This window comes from Sminthopsis crassicaudata, chromosome 5, assembly GCF_048593235.1.
Source record: "Sminthopsis crassicaudata isolate SCR6 chromosome 5, ASM4859323v1, whole genome shotgun sequence".
NCBI classification, from domain to species: domain Eukaryota; kingdom Metazoa; phylum Chordata; class Mammalia; order Dasyuromorphia; family Dasyuridae; genus Sminthopsis; species Sminthopsis crassicaudata.
The window spans coordinates 200,140,005-200,160,011 of record NC_133621.1 but is presented as its reverse complement, the minus strand read 5'-3'; the positions used below and the strand labels follow the sequence as shown (position 1 = coordinate 200,160,011).

Genomic DNA, 20,007 nt, shown 5'->3' with positions numbered 1-20,007 from the left:
TGGAGTTTGATGATTCAGGAAGAGAGTGAGGCTGATTAATTTGTGCAACTATCTCATTTAAACTCAACATGTCACTAGTCCTTTGAAACAAAAGACAACCACCAGGTTTATGTGTGGGGCTAAAAGTTAAAGAAGCCCCAACTCTGTTCCTGAGCTCAGATTCAGATAACTGTTTCTTGAACTTGTTCTTAGTTCCTTACCCTTCTTCATGACTCTGCCCTGGAACTGATGACCACAGTCATTCCTGCTCCCAGTGCTAGTACATCCCCAGGGATCCCTGTCTGCTTCCCCCCTAGCTACTGCTACTGCTACACACTGCTATGCTACGCTTGGTGAGCCTGGTCAGCCCTCACACTAGTGTCCTCAGACTTCTCTTTCTTCCTAAGCCATTCTCAGCAGGAAAACTTTTTCTTGGCTTTTGCTCTCAGAGTTTGGCCTGAAACACTTTATAGGTCTTTGAAGAAAAGGTTAAAATGAATTAAAGCAAAATTGCTAACTCGCTCTGCCATCTTCATTTTATCCCCAGAAAACCAGTCTTAAAAACCATCAAAGAATTGCAAGTGATCAAAGGTTGTGGCAGGCTGTCAAGAGCTTGAGGATTCTGACACTGATAGAGACTGGTTTTAATTTCAAATCCTCTTCTGCATTACCTCCTAATACAAGTATCAAATAATTGTTTGGTACTTTAAATACAAGATGGTTTTGGTTTTTTTTAAGAACTTTGAGTTTTTAAAGGTATCCTTTTGCAAAATAAGTTTGTTAAAAAATGTTAAAAATTTATTAATGTATCTTCAAGATTTAGCTGCTGAGTTTCGCCATTGCACTACTGCCTTCATAATAATTTTAACATCATAAAACTAAACTCAATTTTAAAAGGAATGTGACCTAATGCTTCCTGTAAGTTTCTTCACTATTTATTCCATTTTCATTTTCTTTCACTGCCTTATTAAATAAACCCAAACTTTTAAAATGATTATTCTGCTAAGAATAATGCATTTTTATCATCATCATTCAATAGTTAAAATATGCTCTATTTCTATCACCAATCACTATTCATTTGCAAACCTCAAAAAGCTAATGCAATTTGCACATTCACTTTTTTCTAATTGTCTTATAATATTCTATAGCGTAGATTAAAGCACTTCAATATTTCATCCTATTTTACAGTTACTATGACCAAATTTATTATGCTCAATCAAATCTTTATCCAAAAATAAAAACAAGCCTCTTCTTTTTTTATACTAGCAGTGTTTCCATTTGAAGTATTGTCTCTTTTGTCGATTTTGTTAAGAGTACTTTGACATTAATTGAATTTTGGCTCACAATAAGTAAGACCTAGTACCACTTGTGCTAAATTAATTTGTATATTATTTGAACTTGCATCAATTATGACTTAGCTTTGGCGGTAAAAATTATTAAAGAAACAGCATCTAAGAGGAAAAGATTGGAAATAAAAACAACTTAAAAACACAAAACCTTACACTCAACTTAATAGACTCCCTCAAAATTAGAATGGCCTAAATAGAAGTTAAAGAGTCCAGAAATTAATAAAAAATATAAGACAAAAAAGAAATGTTTAAATAGAAGAAAATATAAATATCTCACATCAAAAACAACTGACCTAGATGAAAGAAAAATTAATTATTATTGAACTATCTGAAATTCATAACAAGAAAAGTCTAGCTATATTTCAAGAAATCATAAAAGAAAATTATCCAGAAACATTACAAGAAGACAAAAAGAAAATATTAGTAACACTGATTATATCCTCAAGCATTAAAATGAAAACTCTCAGAAATGTCAGTGTCAAAATCTAGAGGTTTCAGAGAAAAAGTAAAAATAAAATAAGTATTCAGAATCACAGCATTCAAATATCCAAGAATCACAAGCATGGAATGAGATATTCCAAGAGAATAGACAAAAAGACATAAGTCTATGACCAGAAATAACTTACCCAGCAAAACTGAGAATAGTCCTACAAGGGAAGAAATGGACCATCAATGAAAGACAGGACTTCCAAGCACTCCTGATGAAAATAATGGAGCTGAATAGGAATTCTGAAATACAAATATAGGAATCAAGAGAAAAATACATATGTAAATACAAGTGAACAATCAGATGGAACTTTTTTTTAAAAGTTGAATTATTTACATAGATTCTAATAGGGGTAAAGAGAAAAGATTCAAGAGTCTTTTTCAGAACACTAAAATATATAAAGAATTGACTCAAATTTATAAAAATACAAGTCATTCTAAGATGACAGGAAAAGATAATGATGAATGCTGAAGAGGATGTGGGAAAACTGGGAACCCCCAATCATTGCTAGTGGAATTGTGGACTGATCCAAACATTCTGGAGAGCAATTTGGAACTATGCCTAAAGGGCATACCCTTTGATCAGCAGTGTCTCTAATGGGGCCTGTATCCCAAAGAGATCATGAAAAAGGAAAAGGGATCTACATGTGGAAAAATATTTATGGCAGCCCTTTTTGTAAAGTGGCAAGAAACTGGAACTGAGTAGATGCCCATCAGAGAATGGCTGGATAAGTTATGGTATATAAATGTTATGGAATATTATTGTTCTATAAGAAATGATCAACAGGAAAATTTCAGAGAGGCCTTGAGAGACTTACATGAACTGAAGTTAAATGAAATGAGCAAAACCATATCATCATACAAGGCAACAGCAAGAATTATATAATGATCAACTTTGATAGGCATGGCTCTTTTCAACAATGAGATGATTCAGGTTACTTCCTATGGTCTTGTGATGAAGAGAGCCATCTGCACTCAAAGAGAGACTGTGGGGACTGAGTATGGATAGATCACAACATATTATTATTTTCACTTTTTTTGTTGCTGTTTAATTTTGTTTTCTTTCTCATTTTTTCCTTTTTGATCTGATTTTTCTTGTGCAGCATGTTATTTGTGGAAATATATATAGAAGGATCACACATGTTTTAAGATATATTAGATTACTTGCCATCTGGGGAGGGGAATGGGGGAAAGGAGGGAGAAAAAAATTGGAACACAAGGTTTTGCAGAGGTGAATGTTGAAAACTATGTTTGTACATGTAAAATGTATGGGATTGCCTGTCATCTAGGGGAGGGAGCAAAGGGAGGGAGGGGAAAATTTGAATACAAGGGATAATGTTATAAAAAAAAAATTAGTCATGCATATGTACTGTCAAAAAATTTTTTAATAATTATAAAATAAAAAAAGAAAACTATGTTTGCATGTATTTTGAAAATAAAAAGTTATTATAAAAAATAAATAAAGAATAACCCACACACACCAAAAAATGTATTTAAAACACTCTTAGAAAGGAAACTAGCCTCGAAGAAAGTGTTTGCTTCTCAAAAACCCCAGACTACAGACATACAAAGAAAGATAAAAAAATGCATTAAACAAGGAAACTGCAACAAAGTTATAGAAACCATTAATAAATATGTTTCTAATGCAAACACAAGCTGCCAAGGGTGAAAGTACATATCAAAAAGAAATGATGAGCAGGCCTGAAACAACATGAAATAAATCTCACAACATTCTACCACCAAAGTGAATAAATATTTTTTGTAAGACTAAATTACAGAAAATGGGAAAGGGAAAATGATTTATTCTGGGGTTTTTTTGTTTGTTTGTTTGTTTTTTTAAAAGGCAAATTCTAACAAATGAAGGGAAAATAATTCCAGCTGTTTCTCAGGGGGAAAAAAGCTACAGGAGACTGGGTTTTGAAGTACCATTGATGAATGCTAGAATGGGAGAAGAGAAATATTCTACAAAAGAAAATAGGGGTGTCAAAATAGGAATTATCCTTAAATACATGTTATTTGGAGAGAATATTCAGTCCTTAGGAAAAGAGGAATAAGAATATATAAGAGCAACGAATAAGAGTAGGAGAGCACAGAATCATGGAAGAGATTTTGGGGTAAATGGAAAAAAAATGGGGAGGGAAAAGGCCAATAATGAATTATGTTATCACAGACAAAAGACAATTCCTGTCAAAGCATAATATTCTCCTTATCACATGAAGGAAGTGATATTTCTAAGACTTTGACACAAAAGAAAAAGTGAGTAAAGGCAAGATCTATAAGAGAGTAAAAGAAAATTGTGAGGGGGAAGGAACCCAAAAGAAGCTTTAGTTCCACGAGGAATATAGAAAATAAAGAAGGATCAAATAAATACAAAGGTCAGAAAAGAAAGATAAATAATGAAAAGTATGAGGCAAAGAAATTCTTTTTTTAAACTTAGAAAAGAAAAAAAGCACAGAAAATGAACATTTAAAAAATAACAAACAAAATAAGTTTTAAAAAGAGGAAAGGGGATTTTACTTGAGTATTTAATACTCAAAGGGGAGGGGGAAGAAGAAGAAAAACAATAAAGAAAAAGGAATTAATAAGAAGGTCTTCTTAGGCAGCTATCTGGTAACAAGGATAGATTTCTATGCCTAGAGTCAGGAAGATTTCAGTTAAAATCCAGCCTCAGACACTTAATATCTGGAAAATCTCTACCTCAATTTGTTCAACTGTAAAATTAAGATAATAATGACATCTACTTCACAGGGTTGTTGTGAGGATCAAATGAGATATGCCAATTTCTTTCCCATCCCCTAAACAAAACTCCAAAAACAGGGAAAAGGACAATAAAGAAAAAAAGGTTGTAAATGAAAAAATCAGTGAAACTAAGATTGTCTTAAAACAAACAAACAAACCAAAAAGAAATACTATTGTTTTTACAGAAGGGAGAAGAGGATAGTGTTAATTTGAGTGGGGGAACCCATTAAAAACAATGGAAGACAATATAAACTTGTCATGACTTTAATCAAATAAAATGAAAAAGCCTGATAGATAGGATAAGGAAAAAACCCTATAACACTATAATACAATACAAATAGTAATCACATTAGGGACAACAAACAAAAATCAAAGACCAAAATGGAGAATTTAACAATGAAATCCTAAATAATAAATGAATCAAAGAACAATCATAGAAATAATAATTATGAGAATGATAATGATGAAACAACATACCAAAATTTCTGGAATGCAGATAAAGCAGTCCTCAGGGGTAAATCATATCCCTACAAACATATATCAACAAAATAGAAAAAGAGAAGATTAATTAACTGAATACATTTTAAAAACTAGAAATTCAACAAATAAATTTAAAAGAAGCATAAAAGCTATTGGGAAATTAGAGAAATAGATAATGAAAACCAAATATTAGAAATAATAATAATAAAAACATGTTCTTTGAAAGATCAATAAAATTAATCAATTTTAGCCAATTTGATTAAAAAGGCAGAAAATCAAATCAACAAGATGACAAATGAACTAGATGAAATCACAACAAAACTAAAATAAAAATAATCAAAATCTATTATTCAAAGTTACATTCTAAGAAAAAGGCAAACTACAAAGACACAATTGTGAAGTTAACAGATCTTAGCAACAAACTGGATGCAAGAAATAGGGAGGATGGTATTGCCCCCTACAGCAGTGATGTCAAATTCATATAAAAAGGGATTCTTACTGGATTTATATTAATTTAGAAAAGAACAAATTATATCATTATTTGTTGTGTTTTTATTTTGTTAAACATTTTCCCAATTATGTTGTAACCTGATGGTAGCAGCTATCATCTGACACCTCTGCTCTGTAGTAATAGGGAAGCTAAAGGGGTCAGGAAAAATTTGAGGGAAAGATAATGGCTGTTTTGGACATGCTGAGTTTAAGATGTTTGCTGAATATTCAGTTCAAGATGTCTATAAAATAGCTGGAGATGAGAGATTAGAGGTCAGGAAAGAAGCTAGATTGAATAATCAGAAAGCACAGAGAGTAGCAGAGAGATTTGAGAGAGCTGATGAGATCCCTAAGTGAAGTAGCATAAAGGGAAAAGAGAAAGAAGTTTATGTTCTAGAAGAAGATCCAGTAGAGGAGATAAGAGAAGGACCAGTCAGAAAGATAGGAGGAGAATCAGGAGAGAATGGGGTCCCAAAAACCTACAGAAAAGAAATAATCAAGGAGAATAGTGTCAAGGACTACAAAGAGATCAAGGAGAATGAAAGTTGAGAAAGGGCCATTGGATTTGTCAACTTATTTGCAAAAATCTATTTCATGATAACTTCTGCAGGCTATTTTTATTTACTTATCATCAAAAGTCAAGAAACACCACCAAGTACTCCTTTTAATAGTCAAGTGTTTCTAAAACTTGTTTGTGAAGATGGGCAAAGAGAGAAGATGGAGTTTTTATTCATGTGTATGTGGGTATTTATAAAAATATACATATATATGTTTAATATATGTATACATATGCACAAGTTTATATTCTTTTTTTTTTTTAATTCATTTTTCCAAATTATCCCCTCCCTCCCTCCACTCCCTCCCCCCGATGGCAGGTAATCCCATACATTTTACATGTGTTACAATATAACCTAGATACAATATATGTGTGTAAATACCTTTTTCTTGTTGCACATTAATTATTAGCTTCCGAAGGTATAAGTAACCTGGGTAGATAGACAGTAGTGCTAACAATTTACATTCAACAAGTTTATATTCTTTAAAGAATTATATATTCACAACTGGGACTAATATAGAAATATATTTTACATGTAAACTATATAAACTATGCACATATGTAAACTAGATCAAACTGACTACCTTCTTCAGAAGAAAGTAGACAGGGAAGGAAAAACTTTGGAACTCAGAATCTAGCAAAAATGAATACTATAATTTTTTTTTGTCATGTATCTGTGGGAGGAAAATAAGATACTATTACATAGAAAAAAATTTTAAAGTACCTACTATGTGCTAAGCCAACGATGTCTGGTAAATTGTCTTGAGAAAAACTAAAGAATTATATACATAACAATTATGTTATGTATATAACAATTGAATGTGTTTGTATACTAAATATAAATCATACTACAGATCTTAAATATGTAAAGGCATTGTATGATGTATATGTAATTTTTTAAAAAAAGAATGTAAATTCTTATTATAGTAGCAATATACTAATGGCCATTCAGTTTGAAGAAAAGTAGGTTTAATGAATTTTGGAAAAAGAAATACTTGACAATGACACAATATTGTTGTCAGTAGAGGACTTCAATTCTTTGAATCTTTTCTAAAGCTTTTTGCTTTAGTTAACAAGAGTTAACAAAATTTTAAATGATATTAAAAAAAAACTATTTAAGGGCAGAGACTGTCTTTGTTTTAGCTTGTATATGTATGTGTGTATGTATGTATGTATGTGTGTATATATATATATATATATATATATATATATATATATATATATATATATATATATATATATATACACACACATATATTCCCAGTCCCAATACAGTATCTGGCACATATTAATAAATGCCTGTTAACTTGAAAGAAAAAAAAAAAAACAATATAAGGGCATATGGGACTCGAGCTCAGGATAGCCCAGGACTATTTATTCCATAATATCTGTTCCTGGGAATAATCTGCATCTAAGAATTAACAAACTTACCAAATAAGAGATGTAGAGAGAAACACCAAAACAGAGCTCTGGAACTGAGTCACAGATAGAATGTGATAGGGATCAGCAATGGAGACTAAAAAAGGGGCAGTTTGACTGGTAGAAGTGTTCTGCTGCAATGAGGTGTTACAGGTTAATATTCGATGACATAAATTTTTTCATGGGATGAAGAAAATATGGGAGGTAGGCACTAACATAATCAACAAGGAGGGGAAATTATCCCACAGGTCAGTAGGTAACAGACACCAAAACCTGAATTGAGTGATAAGGGGGATAAAGTAAACCTGAGAAAACATGTGCTTAACTGAGTGACCACAGTGCAAGGTGAGACCAGAAGTGACATTGGGGAGCCAAAACCATTCTGACAATCTTCAGGGAATCAGCAAAGATACCACCAAAAATATCTGGGGTAGATAGTGTCATCAGGGAGGAGCCTAGTCTCAGGGAGAACCACAAGATGGAAAAACTATAAAGAGAAGTAGTTTAAAATGAATCAATAGTTTAACATTGGGCCAAAGACTCCAGGGTCAGGAAGGACACTGGGACCAGTCAAGTCAGACTGAGGTAAAAAGAGGTGAAGGAGCAGATAAGAAGAGAGGGAAAGAGGGATTTATTCTTAAGTCTGGGATACATGATTACTGAGAGGAGAAGAGTATAAGGATGACAGACTGCCACCCTTTGAGAAGCAGTAGATGGAGAGGTGGGGTTTCCCCGCAGGGACTTTTGGTGTCCATGCCCATAATAGCAACAGGTCAGTACAGGCACCATGATAAGACACAGGCCCTCATCATCAAGAACTGTGAAAGCCTTCCAGGCAAGTGATGCCAACCCAGAGAGAGGGGAGTGTGGCCTCAGTGTCAGGATGGGGCAGCTCTAAAATTCTCTAACTTTTGACAGAAGGACAGGTATATCCATGAAGATCACAAAATGATAATATGCACAAAGTATATTTCTGCCAAACATGAGCTGCATGTTCTACTCTGCTAGAAAAAATTATAATTATTTTTAAATGGTGTAAATTGTTTCATCTATTTCCCCATTTTGAACATGGGGATGCTTTTTAAAAACACCTGCTTCTTTAAAAATATCAAAAATTTTAAAATATCATGCCTCTTTCCCAGTCCCTCTCCCTACAGAATCTTATTTTATAACAGGTAAGAGCAAATCAAATTGACATAACGATCATGCTAATAAGCCTACATTACCTTACTTCAGACCTATATCTCTTCTCCTTATATTTATAGGAAGATGTTTTTCATCAGTATTCTGCAATTTTCAATGCACTAATATGAGTTTTATTAGAGTGGCTTTTCTTCATATTACATATTAATCATATAACATTGTTCCCTTCGTCTTTGCACTCTCTCCATAGAAGTACTCCCAATTCTGCCTCTGATAGTGTTGAACAATTCAATTGTCTTTCCAAGGGCTCAAGTTTCATCAATAAAATGAGAGGGTTAAAGGGTATTTGAGATCTCTTCTAATTATAGTTCAATGACTAACAATACTAAATTTCTCTGCATTCTTTATTTTCAGGGATTGGTTTTTTGGGGGTTTTTTTTAGAGCAAAGTAATATTCCTTTAAGTTTGTTCAGTCATTCCCAACTGATGAATATACTTTGTTTCTAGTTTCTTGCTATTTTCATAGAGACAGATAGATAGATATGGGATCTTTTCTTCTGTCACTAATTTTACCCCTACCCCATCTCATTTAGGTGTAAACAGACATCAAATGGCAATGCTGAGTCAAAAAGCTATAAACAATTTAGTCATTTTGCTATCATGCTTTTCAGAATGTTTGAACCAATTTAGATATTCACCAATATGTTGGTATGCTTCTCTTCTCACAATCTCTCTGTTGTTGACTATTTACATCTTTTATTACTTCTGCCACTTGATTTGTGAAGTGAAACCTGAGTTGTATAAATTTGCATCTCTCAATATATTATAGCATTTTTCCATATGATCATTGATCATTTGAAACTCGTGGAAATTTCTTGTTTTGGTTTCTTTTTTTTTTTTTTTTTTTTTCATATCCTTTGACCACTTATCCACTAGAAACATTCATGGTCTTATGTTATCTCTCATGTCTTATTAATTCCCTATGTCTTAAATATCAAGTATTTATCAAAAATACCTGATAAAAATTTTTTGCCCATTGTTCCTCTTCTTACATTCAATTTGTTCAGGAAAATGTTTTTTGCTTTATGCAGTAAAAATCTATTTTTGTCTTTTATGACCTCTATCTCACATCTGATTAGGAAGTTTTCCCCAAATCATAAATCTAAAAAGTCCTTCCTTCCATTCTCCTCTAGTTTTTATATGATGTAGACATTTTCATAAAGTTTACTTATACATCTGGACCTTATTTTAGTATAGACAATTTTACTTTACTAAGTAGACCATTCTGTAGATTATATAGCAATTTTTATGTAATGTGTATGGAGAGAAAAGGCTAGCCACATGGTTCAAGGATACATGGGAGGGTTGGGGGCAGACAAATGAGAAACATAGGTCAGAGTCAAGAGGGAAACAACATTTTGGGGGGGGGGGGCGCTGGATATGGACACAAGCAGGAGAGGGTACATGACTTCCAGGGGTGAAGAAAGAGGTGGGGGTAAAAAGTAGCGGGAACTAGCTGTGGCAGCTGTGCGTGTTGGTTTTTCTCCATTTCCTTTTGTCCAATAGAGTCCACACAGGTATTTTTAGGAAAGCACATTTCTTTCACAATATTTGACATAAAGCCAAATTTTCAGAATGCAAATTTACACAAAGCAAGAAGTGTCTGCCTATAGTACAATATATTTGTCTAAGCCTTGTTGAACTGTTCCAATCAGTCCATTTGGGGTTTTCTTAGCAGATAACTGGAATGGTCTGCCACTTCCTTCTCTAGTTTACTTATGGTGAACTAAAGCAACAAACAAGGTTAAGTGATTTGCCCAGGATAAGTAAAAATTGGGGAAATGAAAAATAAAGCAATTCTGAGATTCTACATTATATCCAGCACATTGATGATAATAACAAAAGAGAAAATTACCAAATGCTAGCAAGGATATGATTTTTTAAAAAAAGGTATACTGATGCAGTTTGTAGAGCTGTGAATTAGTACAGACATTTCAGAAAGCTATTTGGAAGAGAGCCTCTATACATTTATAGCAGTTCTTTTAAAAGAAGCTAAGAACTGCAAATGGGGGGTGGGAGAGAGCAACAGGAGACGGTTCTTTATTAGGAAGTAGCTAAAAAAAATTTATGGTATAAAAACAGCATGGGGCAGCTAGGTGGTGCAGTGGATAGAGCACCAGTCCTGAAGTCAGGAGGATCTGATTTCTAATCTGACCTCAGACACTTAAAACTATGTGGTGTGACTCTGGGCAAATCATTGAACCCCAATAGTCTCAGCAAAAAAATAAATAAATAAAAATTTGAAAACCACAGAATGTTATTTCACCATGAAAAATGAGTAAATGGACAAATTTCAAGGAAATTAGGAAAACTTGGTGCAGCATAAAGTGAACAAAATAATTTATACAATCACTACAAAATTATAAAGAAAACTGAGACTGAGTAATGCAATTACAAACCATGATTCCAGATGATCAAAAATAAAGCATGGTACCAGTCCTTCTATTAGAGATGACAGATTTAATATGCAGAATAAGACAAACATTTTTGGACAAGGCCAATATGGAAATTTATTTTATTTGATTATGCTTATCTGTTATGAGTTTTCTTTTCTTTTCTTTCTTTCTTTTTTTTTTTTTTAAACTGAATTCATTATCTTTCTTCCTTAAACCCCACTGAAAGTCCTTATTTCCATAGAGGGTACAACTACACTCCCAATCCTCTAAGATCACAACCTAGGTCTCAAAGACTCCTCAGTCTTTCACCCCCAAAGATAGGAACAAGAACTTCATTATGCAATTTTCTGAAAAGGAAAAATTTTAAAAGCTGGATGGCGAAGGATAGAATCTTTTAAATCTTTCAAGACTCAGATCAAGCATAATAACCTAGAGGAAGCTCCTTCCAGATAAGGCTAACCACTACCCTAACTATTATTAGGTCCTTAACTGTTTGATAGGTATTTTACATTTATTCTGCATATATCTACACATGAATATGTCAATTAACATTTAGTTAAGTGCTTACAAGGATTACAAAAAGCCAGGGTGTAAAGTATAAGGAATACAAATACTGTCCCTGGCCTAAAAGATCATACGAATGAGAAAGACTACACATAAAGGAAACTCAAATATATTTGGGAGGAAAGGGGGAGACGAAGGCAGAAGCACTCTAAAGAGGCAGTCTGGAAAGAGAAAAGACTGAAGAGGACATCCTCCTCCAACAGAGGTTCTGGGAGGAGCCATCCACTAAGAAAGCTATCAGGTAAGAAAAAGCTGGGGCGCAGCAGAGGAAGTCTGGAAGGGAGCCTAGACATATCGGTATATTTGTCGCCCAAATGGATGCAAAACAATGCCAGGCACACAGTAGGTGCTTAATAAATATGTGGTCACTGAAACAGATTTAACATCAAATCAGTAAAGCAGTCTCAACCAAAAGACCATGCTATAATCTGGATCTAAACAGATACTGGGAAACTTCTAGGGGGGAAGAGGAGGAGGAAGGGAGACAAAGATTTTAGGTTGAGGACAAGAGATTTCCTGCCGTATCCAATCTCTAGGTTGTCTAAACAGTCTTAATACTGTCAGAGAACAGAGAGCCTGACCAACGAAATGGGAGAGGGGCTGCAAGGAGAAAATGCTTGGATAACTCCAATTCCAGTAAAAGTTTCCCAGCTAAAACAGTGGAGGAGTAAAGGAGAGAAAGTGCAAGTATCCCAGCCTCAAGTACTCAGGCCAAAACCTCCATACCTACTTTAAGTGCCCCACACTTCAAAAATGCCTGAGGGGACAAGTTAAAAATGGTATTGAGTCAGGATTTTTAATTGTATCCTAAACTAAGGGATTAAAGGGAGGTCAGTAAATCTCTACTCTTACCTAAAATCCAGCACTAAGGGACAGGAGTAACAGTAACTCTAACAGTTATATATGCAAGATAAATCCCAAAGTAATAAATAGTATATTTAATCAATTATCCAAAATCAACAAACTATTGTCATAACAAGGAAACTCCTAATAAAATGAAAAACTACTGTGAGATTACAAGAATCCTTAGATATAATTCCAAAAGGAAAAAAAAATTCTGCAATTTATAAATTGGAAAATTTAGACTAGCACATCAAAATGCAAAATAACCTACAACTAAAAATGATATCCTGCAAAACTGAATAAAATCCTAGAAAAGATCAAACTTTAATAGAATCAATCATATTTACAAGCCATCAGTTGAGGAAAAAAAAAATAAGTTGTAATTTTTTTTTAAACAAAAAGGAATGAAACTACAAAGATAAACAATTTAAAGCAATTTAAATGAATTAAATGATAAAAGTGCTTACTTACAATCTATCTGAGAAAACAATCATTCCTTAAGAGTGCAACTGTCTTATCTTTATGAATAAAACTGGGGGAAAAACCTTAGGGCTTAAGTATATGTATATGTTTTAAGGAAAGGAGAGGGGTATCAACTGGCAAATACTTGAATAAGTTATAGTATATGAATGTAATGGAATATTGTTCTAAAAGAAAAGATGAGCAGGATGATTTCAGAAAGGCCTGAAAACAGATGAACTTCTGCTGAGTAAAGTGAGTAGAACCAGAATACTGTCCCAGTAATAGCAAGATTAAGTGATAATCAACTATGATTAGACTTAGCTCTTCTTAGCAATAGTGAGCCAAGACAATTCCAGTAGACTTGGTATAAAAATTGCCTTTCACATGCAGAGAGAACTATGGAGGTGAATGTGGACAGAAGCATACTATTTTCACTTTTGTTTGTTTTTCTCATGATTTTCTCCTTTTGTTCAGATTTTTCTTTTACAGCATGACTAATATGGAAATAAGTTTAAAATGACTACATGTATAACTTACTGTCTTGGGAAGAAGGAAGAGAGGAAGAAAAAATTGGAACTCAAAAATCTTACAAAAATGAATGTTGGAATCTATATCTTTACATGTAACTGGAAAAATGAAATAATATATATTTTTTTAAATGAGAGGGGGAGAGGCAAATACTAAATACTATAAATGGAATGAAGAGGATAGGACAACATCATTATTTCTCATAATTTGGGTATAACTGGGAAGATTTTATAAACATGAAGGTATGGAGAACAGACACCTCGTGAACCTGAGACTTGCAAGGAAAGGTTGATGGGGGAGGGAGGAGTAATGCATAGAAATACAAAAATAAGAAATTAGGCAAGAACAAGGAAAGAAAACAAAGTAAAATCTCTTTTTTAAAAAGAGGGTTGAGGGGTAGGTAGGTGGCGCAGTAGATAGAGCACCAGCCCTCAAGTCAGGAGGACCTGAGTTCAAATATGATCTCAGACACAACACTTTTTGGCTCTGTGACCCTGGGCAAGTCACTTAACCCCAATTGCCTCAGCAAAAAAAAAAAAAAAAAAAAAAAAAACAGAGACAGACAGACAGAGACGCTTGAGTTGATGGAGGAAATAATTCCAAAGATCTTGATTTGTTGACTATGAATAAATGAATATTATTTCATATATTGTTTGGACAAGAAAACAAATGAGATCCATTTCAATCCCTAAATTCTGCGATTCTTTGAAAATAAATCAACTATGAATTAATACTAATGAAGACTTAAAAGAATAGAGACAAAAGCTAAAACCTAGTAATCTGGAACAGGGAAAGAGGAAATGGTTGAAATCCGATAATTCAAATTACATATTGTTCATCTTAATCCTAATCAGTTTCTTTGACCTTTTGAAAAGATAGGGATGAGGACAAAGAGATAAAACATTGTAATATTAAGATGGAAGAAAAAATAAATCTATCAAATCAAGAATGTGAATGATATAAACTCATTCAATATACAGAAGAAATTAAGAGAATGAACAGAAAGGATTAAAAAAAAAAAAAACCTAAATAATTTATCTGCAAGAAATATACCACATATATAAAAATTCAACAGAGTTAAATTTGAGGGGATGGATATATTCCTAAATTGGGGTTTGCAAATCTATATTCCTCTGATTCTGTGAGAAGCCTATCAAGGTGGTGAAACAGTATTTGACAAATAACTATGTCATCTTACTGATAAAAAAAATCAAACACATAAATCACCATCAGAAGGATTCCCTTTTTTTGAAAAGGCTCTGGAAAACTTAGAAAGTTTTTTGGCAGAAATCAGGCTTAGAGCAATTAAATATCATATCACATATCACAATCAACTCAAAATAGATAACTGTGCAAACAACTGATTGCAAAAGAACACACTATTAATTATTATTTTTTTAGTAGAAAATTATCTATTTTCCAATTATGGCTAGGAAAAGAATTTTTAAAGCAAAAAAACCCCCAAAAATCACATCAAAGAAGATGAAATAGACAGCTACATAAAACTATTAAAACTTTTACAGCTATAAAAACAGAATTAGAAGAATAATGATAGTGAGAAAAAATATTTACATCAAATATAAAAGAAACTGTTATCCAAAAGACAAAAGCAACTGATGCAAATATGTACCACCAAGAATTATTTCTCAATGTACAAGAGGTCAAAGAATATGATAAAGTTTTTACACCTCCAAAATACAAATTATAAATTACATGAAAAAATATTCTAAATCTCTAATAGTAAATGCAAATTAACAACTGAGGCTTTACCTCACACCATACAAATTGGCAAAGAGAAAACATGATAGTAACAGTATGCATTGGAGAAGGCTGTAAAAAAAGGCATACTGAGATTCAGTGTTGCTGGAACAGTGAAATGGTCTGATCATTCTGGATTTCAGTTTTGAATATATACAGTAAAAGTGAATAAAATTAAAAATTTTCAAGTGAGGAATCCCATTACAGGGTATTGACTATATACAATAAAAGTGAATAAATTAAAATTCTTCAAGTGAGGACTCCCATTACAGGATATATGTACCGGACAAAGTTAAAATTAGAAACAAACATCCATTTTTTATCAAAATATTCATATATTCTTTTTGGAAGCATACTACTGAAAAAAATGGCAGCTGCCCATCAACTGTGAATTATATGAGAAAATATTGGCATATGAATGAAATGTAATATGACTGTGCAATAAGAAATGATGAATATATGGAATTCAGAGAAGCATGGGAAGATCTGGAGGAACTGATGCAGAGTATAAGAAGCAGAGCTAAGAAGACCAGATAGACAACATTGACTACAACAATGTCAATGAAAAAGTCAGCAATATAAATTAAAAGGAAATCAAACTCTGAATAAAAGAAAGCTCAATGATGGTCCCAGAGAACAGATAACAAAACATACCTCTTCCCTCTTGGCAGAGAGGTGGGGGACTACTACAACAGTATTTTGTATAGACTGTCAGATGTAGTCACAGTATTGGATGTTTTTGCATATTCTTTCTTTTTTCACAAGGGAGAGTTCAATCTGGAGGAGGGAGTTGAAATAACTCTGATGTAAAGACAAAAGGCATTAATAATATGCATTTTTAATTAAAATAAAAGACTTAATGAAGTGAATTGTCAAGGATGTGTCCAATACTTGACAATTATTTGCTTGAACAATATTTGCTCAATAAACAGAATGTAAAGTAGGATGGGTACTAGAAATGTTATTGTTGATACCAATCCTCCTTTAATCTGAAAATCATCAAAGGTTTACCAGGTTTACATTCATGCATAATGCAAATTATCAAAACATTAATTTTAGTTAATAATAGCTAGTATTTATATAGTACTTTAAAGTCAAAAGCACTCACTGTACATATTTCATTTGATAAATGCATATTAAACTCTTACTACTCACATATAGCAAATCTTAAAATTTTTGACTCACAACAACCTAAGAGATAATACAATTATTGTTACATCTATATACAGATAAAGAAAGAGGTTAGGAGAGCTAAGTGATTTGCTCAGTATCATATAGCTTAATAAAAACTTGAGTCAACTAGAATACAGGTTCCTGCAACCCAAATTCAAGCTGGCCTAAAGTCATAGTTTGGGCAAACCATATATTAAGTAGGTCTATATTAAGATATGATACTACTGGGGCAGCTAGGTGGCCCAGTGGATAGAGCACCAGTCCTGAAGTCAGGAGGACTTGAGTTCAAATCTGACCTCAGACACTTAACACTTCCTAGCTGTGTGACCCTGGGCAAGTCACTTAACCCCAACTGCCCCAACCCAAAAATAAATAAATAAATAAAAGTATGATGCTTGCAGAGTGAGGGTATCCAAGGAAAGGGAAGAAGGGAGAGAAATGACCTGCCTCTGAATTTATTTTGGAAAATCTACATAAAAAGTGTTTCTACAAAGCAAAAAGATGGTAATCAAATGATTTTTAAAATTAGCAACGTTTAGCCAATGTGGAACATCTATAATATAAAACACATATGCATATTATTTTGTATAAATAAAGAGCTTTCCCTCTAATCCTCTTTTAGAAAATTGTTTTTTAATAGAATGAAGCACTCTTTGACTATCTCCAATTAAAAAACCATAAATTGCAAATTGTCAATTCCAAAAGAAATGTTGACTCTACATAAACTGCCAAAAATCAAAATAAAATATACAGGACTGTTTAAGTTCAATGACAGGAATGATCACTAAGTATTTCTTGCCATATTTATAGAATGTAGAGCATCTAGAATTGTAGACAGTTCATTATCAAAATGTCTTCTCGTTTACTTATGAAATGATTAAAAGGAAGCTATCCCTCTCTCACACAGGTCCACAGGGCAAAGATGTGTTCATTTGACTTTTTAAACTCCAAGTACCACTCCTATTTTACTGAGGTGCTTAAAAGACAGCAGGATAGCACTTTAAGGTGGGTCTGGAATTTGTAAGACCTGAGTTCAAATTCAGATTTAGACCTTTACTGGATAAATTACCCTGACAAAGCTGTTTAACCTCTATCAGTATCAGTTTCCAAACCTGTAAAATGAGTGTAACCTCAACTGTATGTACCTCACAAGGTTGTTATGAGATTCAAATTAGACAATATTTAAAAAGCATGTTGTTTTCCTTCGTTCCCAAGTAGAATATGCTGGTTGAAAATTAAATTGAATTTGTATAATAACGACAAAGGTGGTCATCCTCCCTGGCCCTGTCATCTGATACCATTACTGACCTTTTTTTCCTCCGCAAGCTTCGAAAACAATCCAAATAATCAAGTTATATAGATGTAAGCCCAAGTCTCATCCCGTACCTTGTGAAAGGCAAAAAAGCTCCAGGTTCAGAATGGGTAACAATCAGAAGTCCAACGCTCCTCCCAAGATTACAGATTTAAAGGTGAAGGGGACTTTAAAGTCCATTTGGTCCAAACTCAATTTTAGGCCCAAATCGGGTACAGGACATGTCCAAGGCCAGACAAGAAGGCCGGACTGAAGCCCGGGTCCTCGGCAAACAAAACCTTCGTTTTGTTTAGTTTTTCCAAATGGACCACGATTTTTCTCCGCAACAATCCAATCACAAAGACACCAAACAAAAGCCACTCCTCTTAAAAGGGTCGGGCAAGTGAATCTAAGCGGTATAATGGAACCCAAGAGGCAAAGCCGGTGCTGAATCTGTCTTTAATGCCCCAAACCCCCCAACTACGACTGATAAAAGACCCTCTCCGACGTCAGCAGATCGGTCTTTGCGTCTCTTCACGGCCTGCTCCCAAGCAACGCAGTTTTACTCGGGCCCTTCGTCCACCTGTCACAGGGCGCACATCAGCGGGCCCCCAAAGCGCCGGGGTTCTCACCTGTCTCGGGTGCCGTTAGCGCCACTGCCGAGGTGCCCCTAGTCTCCAGGTCATTGTTCATTTCCTCTCCCAAGCTGTTAGGTTTCATTACTTCCTTCCTAACATGCGCACGCTGAATCTCGTGGCTAAAGGATGAGACTTCTTTCTCTCTACTAGAAGACGAGTTTCATCTCCACAATAACCAGGAGGCGCTCCACGCGGCTCTCCAGCGTTTTCGTCGAGCCTCGGCTTTTGTTTCTAAGGCTTCATGGGCCTCCCTCCCCCTTCGCGTCTCCCCTCTACGCAGGGCCGAGCCCCCAGTTGCCCTCCCCCCGCCGGCCCTTCCTTCACTCTCGTCCTCAGTCCAAGGGCGCACGGGAGCGGAAGATGGGGGTGGAGCTGCGAGGACGGAAAGGAGCTGGGGAGTTTCAGCACCTGGGCTGAATCGTGGCTGCCGCGCGATCCCAGCAGTCGGGATGATGGATTGTCCCAAAAAAAGGAGTCAACAAGAAATCGACCCAAAGATTGGGAGACGGAGGTTGGCGAGGAGACGGTTTTGAAAAATCTTTCGTTTTCGAGAAAGAGAAAGAAAGCAACCCTTTCTTCTACCTAACCAAAGGAAACATGTCGACCGCCTTTGAGAGGGTTGGCTTCGGTGTCACTGAGCAACCGGAAGTGAAACCTTCGAGACCGGGAGTAGGAAAAAAAAGAAAGTGAAAACTGAACTGTGGCGTCATGCGTGGGCGGGCATCCTAGCGCAACAGCGCACTCCCAACGCAGGGCGGGGCTCCCTCGGCGTCCGGGACCGAGCCAGGCGGCTGCCAAACCGACCCCACTCCGCCGGTCTCGCCCCGCGAGTCCCCACAGTCCCTCTGCCCCTAAAGTTGTTTTCCTCCCCTTCCGTAGTATGGGGTTAGCGAGGATCTGGAGCTCAGCTGGGTAGAGGCGGGGGTGGATGGGTGGGGGCGGGGAGAAGGTGGAGGAGAAAGAAAAGGAGAGACAAAAGGAAAGGAGGGCGGAAACGGAAGCACAACTGTCGGAAAAGGAAGGCCGAGAGTGGGAGAGTTGCCAAGAAACCAAGCCCAAAAAAAGCCTCTTTGTATGGGGATTTCATCCTTCTGTCGCGGCGGACTCGCGGCTGCCAGAACCCAGCTTGGCTGCCATAGGGTCTCGTATTCCCCCATTTCTCTATAAAGTAACGGGAAGTGGGTGTGTCAGGTGCTTATTAAAAGTCTGGCCCCAACACGGAGCGAGTCGCCGTGGGCGACACAAAAACCAACCTCACGGGGCCTCCTCTTTAGCGGTTTTGAACATGTCATCTTTTCACCATACATACAGGCACTGTACTTACTTGATTTTTCTTGAGTGTATAACGGGCAAGTATAGAAGTGTCGAATTAGAAGAGGCCTTATACACTATCAACTCTGAACACCTCATCTTGGAGATGGGCAAAAAAACCCAAACAAACAAACAAACAAAAAAAAACAGCGAGCAGAAAACTCGAACCCCTCCCCCCCACACAAATAATACACAAAGAGGCGACGTTGGAATCAATAAAAATCTGTTAACTTACTGTATGGCAGGGACTAGACGAGGCTCTGGGAGTATAAACTGTTGAACAGCATCCCGGTCTTCAAAACCCTTTGGGATTTTCTTGGCAGAGACGGTGGAATGATGGCTT

At 35.2% G+C, this 20,007-nt stretch overlaps 1 protein-coding gene across 1 annotated transcript in view; it reads right to left on the bottom strand.

Annotated features, from left to right (window-relative positions):
- Nucleotides 1-19,287, bottom strand: part of TASOR2 (transcription activation suppressor family member 2) — a 103,695-nt gene extending 84,408 nt beyond the window's left edge. Inside the window, exon 1 of the mRNA XM_074269425.1 lies at nt 18,348-19,287. Coding sequence (XP_074125526.1) covers nt 18,348-18,435 — 88 coding nt within the window. The 5' untranslated portion in view covers nt 18,436-19,287. The remainder of the gene's footprint in view (nt 1-18,347) is intronic.
- Nucleotides 19,288-20,007: the final 720 nt, after the last annotated feature.